The sequence below is a fragment of the Ylistrum balloti genome, unplaced genomic scaffold (genome assembly GCF_031769215.1).
Source record: "Ylistrum balloti isolate Yb309-2 unplaced genomic scaffold, AGI_CSIRO_Ybal_v1 Utg369960, whole genome shotgun sequence".
Classification (NCBI taxonomy): domain Eukaryota; kingdom Metazoa; phylum Mollusca; class Bivalvia; order Pectinida; family Pectinidae; genus Ylistrum; species Ylistrum balloti.
The window spans coordinates 109,268-122,437 of record NW_026782058.1 but is presented as its reverse complement, the minus strand read 5'-3'; the positions used below and the strand labels follow the sequence as shown (position 1 = coordinate 122,437).

Below are 13,170 nucleotides of genomic sequence, written 5' to 3'. Positions count from 1 at the left end.
TTTATTATTGTTTTTTTTTAAATCCCTTTGCAGTAGCTCTTAACGCTTTGCCTATCTAATAATAGTTTCTGACATATATAGATTTTAGATTAAGGAAACACTTAGTTTCCAATGTGTGTTTTGTACAGAACTAAACATCACTTAAAGTAATTTTTTTTAAAGAATCACATTTTCAGTCATCGTAACCGGGCTAAGATCAGTCTATCGTTTCTGTCTATCGAGAGACAATTCTGTCCCTCCTTTCTGTAATCCAGAGGGCTTGATTCTTGCGAACGATTCATAAGCAGAGTGATCTACAACATCTGCTTGTTGCATGGTTCGCTTGACCCAAGTCCGATCGTCCAGTGACAAACTGGTCTTGCTTGTCCAGCGATACGGGTTACTACCATACATGGATGGTCTCTTGTTTTCCCTGGAGTGGGTGGTAGGTCCATATTTGTCCTTTGGCAGATCTAAACCAGGTTCTGAAACAACTCGCTTAAAATTATGATCTAAATCAGATTTAGCTTTTGAATGATCACGCCGAATAACTGAAAGTTTACGTTGCCTGGAATCATTCGCTTCCATAAATATTTTTCGCTCCGTTTTCTCCCTTTTCTCCTCCAGATTCTGTTTTGTGATCATTGGAGTGAACACACGTGCAACCTGCTGGTCCCTGAGTTTTCGTAATCTCTTTTCCCTTTTTCGAGCGTGGTCCAGAATAGGTAAAGACCTTTTGTCGTTCGATATGGTTTGCTGACTATTCTGACTCACCAAGGTCTTGAAGGTTCTCTTTGAGGAGTTGTCTCCTGTGGAAACTGAACCATTCTCGTCATCTCTAGATGACATCGATGTTTTATGCGATGAGCTCTGTTGTATAGAAAGTGTGTCTAGATATTCCAGTCTCTTTTTGATCAATTTTGTCGCTTTTTCAGTTTTATCCTGTGGCGGTGGCGCTGTTGTCGGTGCAACGATTCGTCCATGAATCCGTTCACGCACTTCCGGTGGTGATAACGTCGACCATGATCGCTTCAGTTTGGCATATGGCCGTTCGGAATGACGGCCGAAGAAACCCCCGCCGTAATGTACCACATTTTTGGTCATTTTGAGATAACCAAGCTTTGACAAAGATGCACTCAGATCAGGCAGTTTGTCTATAGATCTTACAATAGCCTTTTTCACGTCTTCACTATAAATTGTACTATGTGAAGAAGATGTTGATTGTTCAGTGCCCTTCATCTGGTTGAATATGTTACTGCCTATCCTCAGAGCAGTTGAATACGTTACACTAGGATCTTTCCCGCGTACATCAGTTAGCTCATTTGAACCCAATAAAACGCGTGATTCTAAACGCTGTTTCTTCTTCAGTTTCTTAAACTGTAACGCTTTTATATTCCTACACTTGTCAGTTTCACCAATTTTGTCTATTTCTTGATCATTTTCAGCACCGTTAGGAGATTTCCTGCCGTCTTGATCCTTTACGAATTCCTTACCACTCGTTTCACCTTTGACTCGCACCAAAGCACCACGGTTTTTATGCTGAAAGTCCCAGAGGGTCTCACGCCTTTTAAGACCCTCATCCCGTGGGTTATCGATGATATACCTCCTCAGCTTACCAATATGTTTCTTGGAATTATCCAGGTGTCCGACACTTCCTACATTGAAGGCCTTGTCTATTTTTGGTAAAAGCGGTCCATTCACTGTCGCCATTTTCTGTGGTTTAATACCGTTGCTGCACCATTTACATATTACTGATTAGGGATATCACAACCGCGTAATTTAGCCATCCATTTGAGGAAATCTGAAAGAACAAAAAAAAGGCTCTTTTAACTAATAAACTGAATAAATGTATCGATCGTATTGATTGTCTATGTACTACTTCAATCGGAGGACTAAATTTTGCAGTCAATAGAAGTGGAAAACATGAATCAAATTGAGCTTCATGCTTATTTATATGTCGTATCAAGACATCAGCAGGAATGATGGATACATATGACACAGTATCCAAGGTAACATTTTTTTTAATAAGCATATGGCAATGGCAATAACAATAAAAACAGATCGTGCAAAATTCCGTAGAAACCTTGCATAATGAATAATTATGGCTGAATGTGATATATATTCCTTTCTGAATGATGTATCAGCTACTCTGTATTATTTTAGATTTAGAACAATTTTTTTCTAAGACATTTAAAGCGATTTGATTGGTTCGATATGCTGTTATCAGTTTTAAATAATGCTACAAATTGAAAGCTCTATAAAATTTTAAACATGTATTTTAAGTTACACGGTTAATGTCACGAAACGACAAGTCTGAAACTATGGAAAGGACTTCTGTAATCAATGATCCACTATACCTTAAACATGCCTTAAATCATTGACAAATACTATTTATTGAAATCAGGAAATCAGGATATCATGAAGACTACAGAACAAAATGTAAATCACTCCTATAAAAAAAACTCTGAATGCAAAATTGAACAGTATAACATTTTAATCTTTTTCCATTAAGGGAAACTATTTTGATATTATACCGGCCATGAATTAATCATTAATGTATCACAGTGTTTTTGATAACAGTATACATTTCGTCAAAAAAAAAAAAAAAAATACACACACACAAACAAAAAAAAAAAAAAGAAACCAGACTTCCGAACATATGTTTTATGTGACCACTGCATCTCTGAATATTTTATAATATATATAAAGATATTCTATAAATAATTATTAATCTCGAGACTTTCGTGGTCCTTTTATAGCATTCATTATTTAAAGTGGTTTGAATGCTTTGTGTAGTTGTGTAATTTTGCAGGTCTTACACATCGAAGTTGTCCCGGTTGGGGCGAGTTCATGGGGATTCATAAACGAATTTGAAGTTTTTACCCTGAGATAATTTTTAATAAAATTGCACAAAATGAATATTATTAACGAATATTAAACTAATGTAAGAATTTATAGTCCGGTTAATACACATCCCTTTTGTCTCGTTAATTTTCGTTAAACTGCTTAAAATTGAATCATCGGAAAAAAGCAACTTTTACAATAATCAATATAGGCATGGATACACAATCTCTATAGACACTTTCCCTGTAATGATAAGTGTTGCTTCAAGATGCTAGGATAGCTCTTATTAAAAACTTCAAAACGGCAAAAAAGGAATACCTCAACCTTCACATAAGTAAGAATCTATAACGGAGCCGTCTAGTCAGTGAAATGAAAAATGATCATACATCACAATGATGTTTAATTCTTGAGAATAAGGCCATATATCGATCATCATAGTGTGAACATATGACACCTGTATTGTCGTGTGTATATATTTGACGCTTTTGGCCCTAATTTTCTTCAAACAACTGTCAATCACCCAGCGTGATACAAGCGATACAAGTCTCGACAAACAAACAGTTATAACAGTCAACGAAATTGCCTAGTATAGACCCCCTCTGAATCATGTAGGGAGCTTCATAGAAGACGCGCGTATTTTTCAATTTTCTTTATTTATCCAAAGGAGACGACGCTTAACTTCAGATCGAATTCCTAACCCTTTATTAAGAAACTTAGCTAACATTCAATAAAAAGATCTCAATTCCAAATAGGAGAAATATACTGATAAACGAAAACGAGATATAAAAACACACGTTATTTTGCTAGCTTTGATTGGTTGTTATATTTATTCAAGACAGGTTGGTCTGTTTCTTTTTATATATATATATATTTTGGAACAATAAAACTAAATACGTGATAGATTGTAATGTTTTTTTAATTTGCTATGAACATTCCGATTAAATTTACTTTCAGATGACATTAACCTTCACAAGAATGATTTTCCTGGCTTAGACAAATGTTTGTTGCACGCATTTTTATAAAGTATTGTTAGCTTTGTAATGTGTCAAGTATATGGATAATATATGCTTGAGACTGCTAGATTAACGAGTAGTAAAACATTGCAACAATAATATTATAATAAAATTATAATAACCCGAAATTAACACGTTGAAAACAAATTGATCATATAATGATTGATTTGATAGAATTACTATCTCCATGTATAGGTCAGAATAATCAATGTGTGACAGAGCATTTCACTCTATCGATTAACTGCTTATTCTAAATCCAATCTCTAAAAAAAATAATCTTAAATATTTTATAGAGATTACAGAAATAATGAAAGTATCTTACAACCCCTTTCTGTTTGCTGGAATTTCAAGATAATTATGGCTTCAGTTGAATACTATGCCGAAGAAGGATGACAAAAAGGCGTGTTCAATTTGCTTTCAGATAGATTTTAACCTCTGTCCCTTTCGGTGCACTAATCCTGAAAGAAATAGCAGCAATACTGTTTTCCCAACCCGTGATATCAACAGCTTGCAATTGCTTCGATGGTTTGTTCCCGATATCCCGAATCTTGTTAGCACGATATCGACGAGAGTTTCGAGAGATGCGGGTTGATGAAGTTTATGAAGAAGTTTCAATGTCATCATAATCATGTTATCGGGAAATGTTATATCTTTTAGTTGTCAATTTGGACATGACGTGATTGATATTCGTTAGTGTGCCGGATTTCTCCATTTGGGAACGTGACATTTCATACTTGGAACATTGAAAAAAATTCTTCTTCATAGACGACAACTGCTCGGGAAATCCTGATCAGTTCAAGTAAGTAATGCCACGTTCACAAATGAGAACAAAGTACAAAGACGGAACCAACGGGAAAACTAACGAGCGTCAGACACATCCAGCTTCATATCGCACAAAGAAATATTTATTGATATCACCTTCCTATAATTTTTATCCTTGTGAAAAAATGCAAAAATAAAATAAATATATATAAAAAAAAAAATTATCCTTGTCAATCTTTAGAAACGCTGTGTTGTGAGTTTGTCTGTTCGTCGTCGATATCTTGCACGAAAATCGCAATACTGAGAACAGACTCTTGAAAATCGAATCAACTGCGACATGTAAACACCACTGAGAATGCAGGAATGTTACCATCCATAAATGGAAAATTCACAATAGGGAAATTGAAATCATCACGCTTATACAGCTTTATGAAAAGTTGTCACTATTGGTTTCATTATAGCAAAATATTAAGTTAGGCGGCTGATGTTGTAGAGTATGTGGTGTCATTGATTTCCAATTCTGGTGGGTATATACGATGGGCGTGATTAAGGAATATCTTGTTGGTTAAAGACGAGACGTCATCAACTACATATCTGAAAGTGAAATTGAACTTATCTAGGTCTTTGTAACCTTGATAAGTGATAAATTCAGCCTGGTATGAAAACAAAAAACAAGTCAGCGAACAGAGGGGCACACTAAGTTCCCATAGGTATGCCAATAGTCTGTAGTAAAACTTACCACTAAACTCGACGAAGATGCTTTAAACCAAACACTCGATCATTTTTATGCATTAGTCATTTTGGAAAAGAAGCTGTCATAATAAATGCATTATTTCAATTTAGAAAGGGGTATAGTGATATACAGAGTTGAAAAATACAAGTGTTCTTATTTAAAAACGGCCTTAGGAGACACATAGTGTTAAACAAGATCTTAAATGAGCATCACAATGTGTGAAATTCAAAACAAATAAAATAAGATGGAGTGGCATGTTATATGCCATGTATATCTCAAGCGGATTATGAACATGACATATAGCATATTACATGACAAAAGCGAACTGTTGAAGTTTAAGTAAAATGAACGAAAATCTGACAGTCGGCATATGACAAAAACAAACCAGGTTGAATACAAATATAAGTGGTAGCAAATGATATGATATGATGAAAACAAATATGACAGGTAACAGATAAAGTTGATTATAGATGGAACAAGTATCATATGACTATTCACCAACAGTGTTAGATAAAGACAGGTAGCATTTGAAAAACGATCAAAGTTGAATAAAAGTGGAAGAGTTGTCATATGAGGAAATACAGTTTGAATAAAAATAGAACAGGTAGCAAACGATATGATATATACGAACAAGGCTGAAACCTTTACAGGTAGAATAAGACAAAATTGATCAAGATGGAATAAAAATATGAAACGTAGCATATGATTAAAAACCCAACAAGATTGAATAAAACTCTGTGAATATAAGCAGGAATGAAAAATATACCAGGTAACATATCATATACACAAGATTGAATAAGCATGACAGAGAGGATATAATAAAAAAACGAACAAGGTGGAATAAAATATAACAGGTTACATATCATGTGGCTTAAACGAAAAATGTTGAACAAAACGCTAAAAACAGTAGCATATGACATGACAAAATGATCATGAATGAGGGCAGTACATTACAAAATATAAATTTCAACACATATATATACCATTACAAGACAGGATCAAATTACACTTACCATCCCATGCCGTGCCATTGTGTGATATGATAATATACATAACATATGTACTAATACATCCATGGGAAATAACCTACCTGTTTTATTATCCCATAAAAAATAGTCGTCCTTATAACCTTTACCCCGGCCCAGACCATTAGGGCAGTGTTAGGAATTCAATAATCCACGTGTGCTCCTAATATAGAGTTTAGCACTGTAAAATGTTGATTAATTCCCCGGACAGGTAACAAACTCTGGACACAACGGGTTATTACAGGTGAGTTCTCTGAGTGCAAGTATGTTCTGTCTGGTGATCAAACATATATTCTCGTCAAAACGATATCTGGATGTGTGCTTGTATTGGCATTTAGCGGTGTAAAGGGTTGCCTTCTATCAATGAGCAGGTGTAGTATATCATTTTTGCCTAACACATGGCCAAAAACGTCCCGAGTTAGTGACAAAACATAAGTCTTCCTTTGATAAAACTCTATAAAGTATCACGGTATTAAAATCTTTGGCAGGTAAGCATGATTGAAACTTTTGATCCGTGTTGACTAATATATGTCAACATGGGTACATCTAAGCGGGTTCATCACACACATACAATATGTAATACAGAATATTAAACGATGACCTGTCAGCAAATCACATATGCACGTCACTGACACAAATGGTCTGTTCAGGGGCTGCCAATATTGTGTATGAGAACACCTAATACTAGCCAACAATGTACAGAGGTACCATCGGCAAAATGATATAGGGTATCTCCAATAGCCATCGTTTGCATTAGGTACGAATATTCGTATAATACCAGAGGGTGTTATTATTATCTTAGAATTACCAGATGGTTTTGCAAAAATACCCATAATGTAAAGACAGTACCATTTTTTTCAAAATTAAAATTTTAAAAGTTATGACAACTACCTTGTATAAAAAGAGGAAACAACTTTCATAAAATTAACACAAGGAGATATCCTCAAAAACCCAAAGTTACCATAAGTTATACAAATAGCAATCATTTACAGTGGGTTTCTAATATTATGCATAAGCTGAAACAATCGCCTGAAGATGGCCGTTAGGACTGAAAACGTTAGCGGAATATATTTGTCGTGTCGCTTGTATTCCTTTCATATATATATATAATGTACAGAGGTCCTTAACATCCTTGATATAAAAATGTGAAACTCACATGTCTCATTAGTAGCGGTATAAGTAATGCATTTCTCGAAATAAAGTACACATTACTTAAAGAATGTAAACACGATCAGCTTCGCAAAACTTCTAAAAAATACCGCTACATCCATACATCTAACCGACCACAACCTCTCACACAGTAGATATGAAAAGATGAATGGTTTAAAATCAATACCCCCTTCCGTGATGTAAAGAACTAAACATCGATACCCTATGGTATACATGGGCAGCAATAGGCAGTGGTTTACAGACGGTACCATCAAGATTTATCAACTACAAAGAATACCGATATTCCAAAAGGAGCAAATACTTCAATTTACACAGGCTTCAACCGTAGTTTGGAATGTATAGAGATAACCAGCATTATCACACAATGGGCTCAGAATATCATTTTTTTCATAATGTAATGATTACACCAATTCCACATAATGAACTGAGAAAATCATTGTCCCAGAATGTGCGGAGAGTTCCTATTTGCTTATGTAATTCATATAATTGAGTTTTGCTTGGTTTTAAAATTAAAGTACTGCAATTTACTTGCCGAAAGTATCTCGGGTTCAACGATAAATTTGACATATCTAGAGCATTTATTCACAGCGCTAGTAACAGGTAAAGAATTTCGAAAAACAAATGATATTGATTTTCAAACAAAGCGAAAATGTTGCATGAAACCCATTGACAGTGACAATCGCAGTAAAACAATGGTATTAATAGTAGATTACTATCTTACAATTATCGCCTTTATTTGTGATATAAATGAAGTTATACACGTACCGAACACGTGGTCGTGCTGTATTGGTGCCAAAGATGTCCTAGTTCCAATCAACCATGCTAGCCCTATCAAATTACCCTGCCCCGTGAATTGTTTCGTCAAGCAGGTGTGGACGGATTGTATTTACCTTTGTAACGAATTTACATTATGTTTTAATGAATTTAAATGTACTGATAGCCAATTACAACTGAGAATATATATGTGCCCTTTTTCAGCTTTATATCCCTCGCAGTCGTTCGGAATCTATACACTCTGTCCTTATTAATAAGTATACTATTGAAGCATTATAAAAATTTGAAACAATCCATCAATTATTTCAACATTGGATATAGACATCACGATATAAATTACATCGCCAATCGGATTCGATACGCCATTTCCATACCACTTGCGGCATCAGTAATGATGTCTTATGTAGACACAAAAGAGGACATTTCATTACTGGATGAATGCTTGTCACCTAAGCCTGTATAGAACGTGAAGGTATTGGGTCGCCTGTTTAACTACATGGGAATTTTACAATGTATTCCGAATCCTGCCAGATTAGGAGCCTCGCGCACTTACATCCGGGCCAACAAGGGTGATTTATATACATTTCGACAATTTACTTCACAATTGTCGTAAAATACATAAAGTTTATTTAAGTGGAGTCTCCTGGTTTTACAAGAGTTTAATCATCACGGTATTAGTTAAAGTGATTGTTGTACCGACTTAATTTAGGACACAATAGTTACCAGTTAATCAGCCCCCTCAATGTACTTATAATCGTAATTAATCTCCCAGCATTAAAGGATAGGGACACTGGCACATTATCTAAAACATTGTAAACAAACCCATCAGACAATAATATGTAGATAGTATGGGTCGTTAGATTTCTATAGAATGTACAATGGACATTTAAATGAAAAAAAATGATAATAATAATCATTATATACATATTTAATTGTTCAAAAGTTTTACAGGAGTATAACTGTTCCTGTTTACATTGTTAAAGTTCTTTTGTATTCTAATAAGTAGAATAAACAAAATATGTGTTGTTTACACAAAACAACCACCATTGCTTATGTAAAGTACGAAGTATGATATTCAGATGATTTTATTGTTCATCAAAATATGACTTAAATGTTTATTACATATACTAATTGGAATGTTTGTTTATATGACATAGCCAGCAACAAGCAATATTAAATTCAAAGGCATACTTTAGTGTAAAGAATTGATTTGAAGAGTATGTGCTCATTATAACAGATTGTTTGTGCAGTCATTATACACATAACTCTGAAAAATGAAAAAAAAAAAAAATAAACGAACAAAATAACAACGAAGATTTTTTTAAAATAAAGCAATAGGACTTTCTTATTGTATTATATTGTCTAATATGTCATTTGATACTATGTAATTTCTAGAAGAAAATTTCGGATTATATCAGGTCTAATGGCATGTTTATATCACTTTTTATCGATCAGTTAATTGCAAAATAGATATAGGAGACTTTTTAAAAAAAATCTGGTAGAATGGTAAAATGCAATACATCTATTTTACATCCTTGTCGTAGCAATTGTTTACTCTCAACATGTTGTTTAGGAGAAATATCCCCATTGGCATGTTTATGAGACGTCTCCTGGAGGAGGAGAGGAGGAAGAGGAGGAGGAGGAGGAGCTGAGTGCTGCTGGGAAGGGATGGTTATGGGAAAGAGATATTGAGTTCTATTGCTCGGGTATCAATGACTTGCAACTAGAAGGCACAAGTGTGTGGAATTAGAAGGGGACTATGTTAGAAAATAAAGCAGTTTAACTCCAAATATCTTATTCCCTTTGTGTGAGTCTCAAAATAATATAACTGTGTGATTATATCAATTGTATTATTTAATAATTTTATAATTAATAGTATATTAAAATCTATTGAAAGATCTGCCTGCCAGTTCTGTAAATAGAAACTTCTGTAGTTGATACAATAACAGTAGTAACGATTAATGGACAAGGGTTTCCTTCGATGACGATATCTCGTTTTTATAAAATCTTTTTTAATTTTATAATTTTATAAAAGTACAACATTGAAATATACTCTTAGCTAAAACAACTTACAGAAAACGTACTTTATAACATAGTTAAAAGTATATCAAAAGTGCTGAATTATATTTTAAGCTGTAATTTGAAATCCCGTATTCATTAACACAGTATAGTTAATGTATTTGTTGTACAGTACACATAGTAGAGATAAAAGGCTTTTTCATATATATACATATCATTAAACAGTGCAAACGTTGTCAGAGAAATACATTACATTTAATGTTTATTCTAAATAACCAAAACAAATAGTCGCATGTATCATAGTCATCAACATATAAGCAGTATTTGTATTTCATAACAAGTAACGGCTCAAAACACCATGCGTCTACCTCATTGACTATATTGAACAAACAAGACTGTCTGCATCATTGCTGACATCAAATAATCCGATACTTTGACCTGATAAATTCAACCATGATACATTTTAAATAGAAACATGAAATATGTTTATATTTAATTATATAGGACTTTATCGAATTGAGAAATGAAAAAATGATGGAAAAAATGGGATGGGGACAGAAAAGACACGAGAGATTGAAACAAACGGTGATGACTTTGGTTCAGAATGACGGCGACAAAGTAGCATCACAGTTGAAACTATGTACTTTTATATTTTTTGTGCAATGTTGATCGAGTCGAGATTTTGAATAAATATTAACTATAAACACCGTTATTATACCGTTCCTTGAGCAATATAACAATAGAACATTAATTGTTTTCAGTACATGAGTTACCATTTAAACTGTCTATATGATAGCATATATTCTTAATCAAGATAAAAATTATCATCTTTTCAGAATACGCACACAGGATACTTGTGTCATTTAATAATATGGTGTGGTATCTGATTATTTTCTTTCAATTATTTAATAAAACTTTGAAATGTATCATCGTCTATATCACATGAACGTGCGTACATGCATTTACAAGGGTTTTTATTTTGTCGATATTGATGCGAATCTTAGTCAATTTTGTTCAGTAAAATGGAACTTAATCTCATGGTATCTTACGTAGAGTGCACGGACGTTAGCTACCTGTCTCGTACTAGCTGTCCCGTTCACTAACAACAATGAAGCTATCTTGTTAGACAAACAAGACCGAAGAACAGCTATTGTTCTCCCTTGTGTATATCATATACTCAGTGCATAAAGTATTGACAGCTTAACTGTATTATTTGCATGCAGTGAGAACTACAAACTCTTTATTTCATTCCGAGCTTATGAATATCATCAATATAAAAGAATATTACAGTACAATGCACATTAAAACTATTCTTGTTCGTAATTCAACTAAAAAATATACTCAAGACATTCCTGGACAAAAACAGATCCAGACTATTGTAGTGTTAGTGTACTGATAATTGTAGACAATATCAAGCTGACAAAGCTTTAATCGCATCACAATAATAATAATTCCTTTGGTAAAAAATATATTAATACCTGATGATTATTATAACAAGCAGTATTGTTTATACTTTGCATTTTAAAGTATGTTTGAGATAATTTAACGAAAGAAGACCAAAGCCAGCAAATCATGTTTGTCATAAACTTTACTCAAAATACAGCTGTATTTATTTTAGTGGGAAATATTTCGCTCTCTGATTTTTAAAAAAAATATAGTCGGTCATACATACCTACACATATCACTTAAAACACCTATTCAATGCCTAACTCTAATGCTCGTGGATTTTCTAAAAAAAAATACAGTAAGTTAGTAATGAAAATGCACACACTAAATACAATATGCAAAAGATATATATGTGGAATTAGCATGAAAACTTACGTGTACTTTGCTTATCTGTGAAGGCTCTTTAGAAATATGATGTATAGTCATATCCAAATAGTTTTCTATGCATATATATTCGTTTGAATAAGTATACACATGTACGGTGATATTTCAATGACAGAGGCTCTCACAAGAATCTCCGAGCTTGTCAATACACCATGTGTGTGTAACAGTTACAGTAAACTAATATTTAAACTTTCATTTTAAAAGACTCTACCCAGATGCCTACAAGATAAACCTTGACATTTCAATGAGTAAATTAGTAAAGCTTTCAATACAGGTATATAACTATATGTAAATACATTTATGTCTGTCGCTCTCTCGATTGTTAAGAACACCTGATTTCCTCAATAAAATTTCTGTTTGCAACGAAATTTCCATTACGGGGTGTCGTTTCTAGCTTAAAGCACTTACGAAGCATATTGCACAATGGGTTCGCTAAGCCTCTTTGATAGAAAGGAGACGAGGGATTGGATAATTATGTATTATTGCGCTGTAAGGGGTACATGTCGTTTTCAACGATATATACGACCTCAATGACCTCGCGCAATGTTAAAAGTATATTTAAGAATACCTATCACATGGGGGGACGCGAAAGCAATGCAATTTGTTTTTACAAGTTCAACGACTTACAGCCACTCCTGTCTCGAAAGCCATCTCCATATCCTCTTTATAAAGACCACCTGTCTATAAAGGCCACTTTTCTTTGCTCAATTGAGTGGGGTTTACAGACTTATGATATGATGTTTTCAAATTTTTTCTCCTCCTTCCAAAGAAACTACATATATCTACTATGCACATATAGTAAGCATATTCCATCATGTAGTGATCTCTATATATCAAACGTGCAACGACGTTATGCTGACGTCATCAATAAATGACATATTAACAGTCATCGTCGTTTTTAAGGAGGACTTAACGTCTTACAGGTAATCATGATTATAAATATCAACACAACAAGTTACATTACTTAAAGTTCAGGAGTAGACTTTGAGATAGTTTATATCAAAGTACTCAACATGGCGTC

The 13,170-nt window shown here is 33.8% G+C and overlaps 1 protein-coding gene across 1 annotated transcript; it reads right to left on the bottom strand.

The window, feature by feature from the left end:
* Positions 1 to 201: 201 nt before the first annotated feature.
* LOC132547553 (uncharacterized) lies at positions 202 to 1,689 on the bottom strand. Its single transcript, XM_060211324.1, has one exon. It carries the CDS (start codon positions 1,687 to 1,689, stop codon positions 202 to 204), a length of 1,488 nt encoding a protein of 495 aa, XP_060067307.1.
* Positions 1,690 to 13,170: the final 11,481 nt, after the last annotated feature.

What these genes read in the sequence shown, in the direction of transcription:
- LOC132547553 (XM_060211324.1), bottom strand. Translation starts at nt 1,689, where the DNA reads ATGGCGACAGTGAATGGACCGCTTTTACCAAAAATAGACAAGGCCTTC.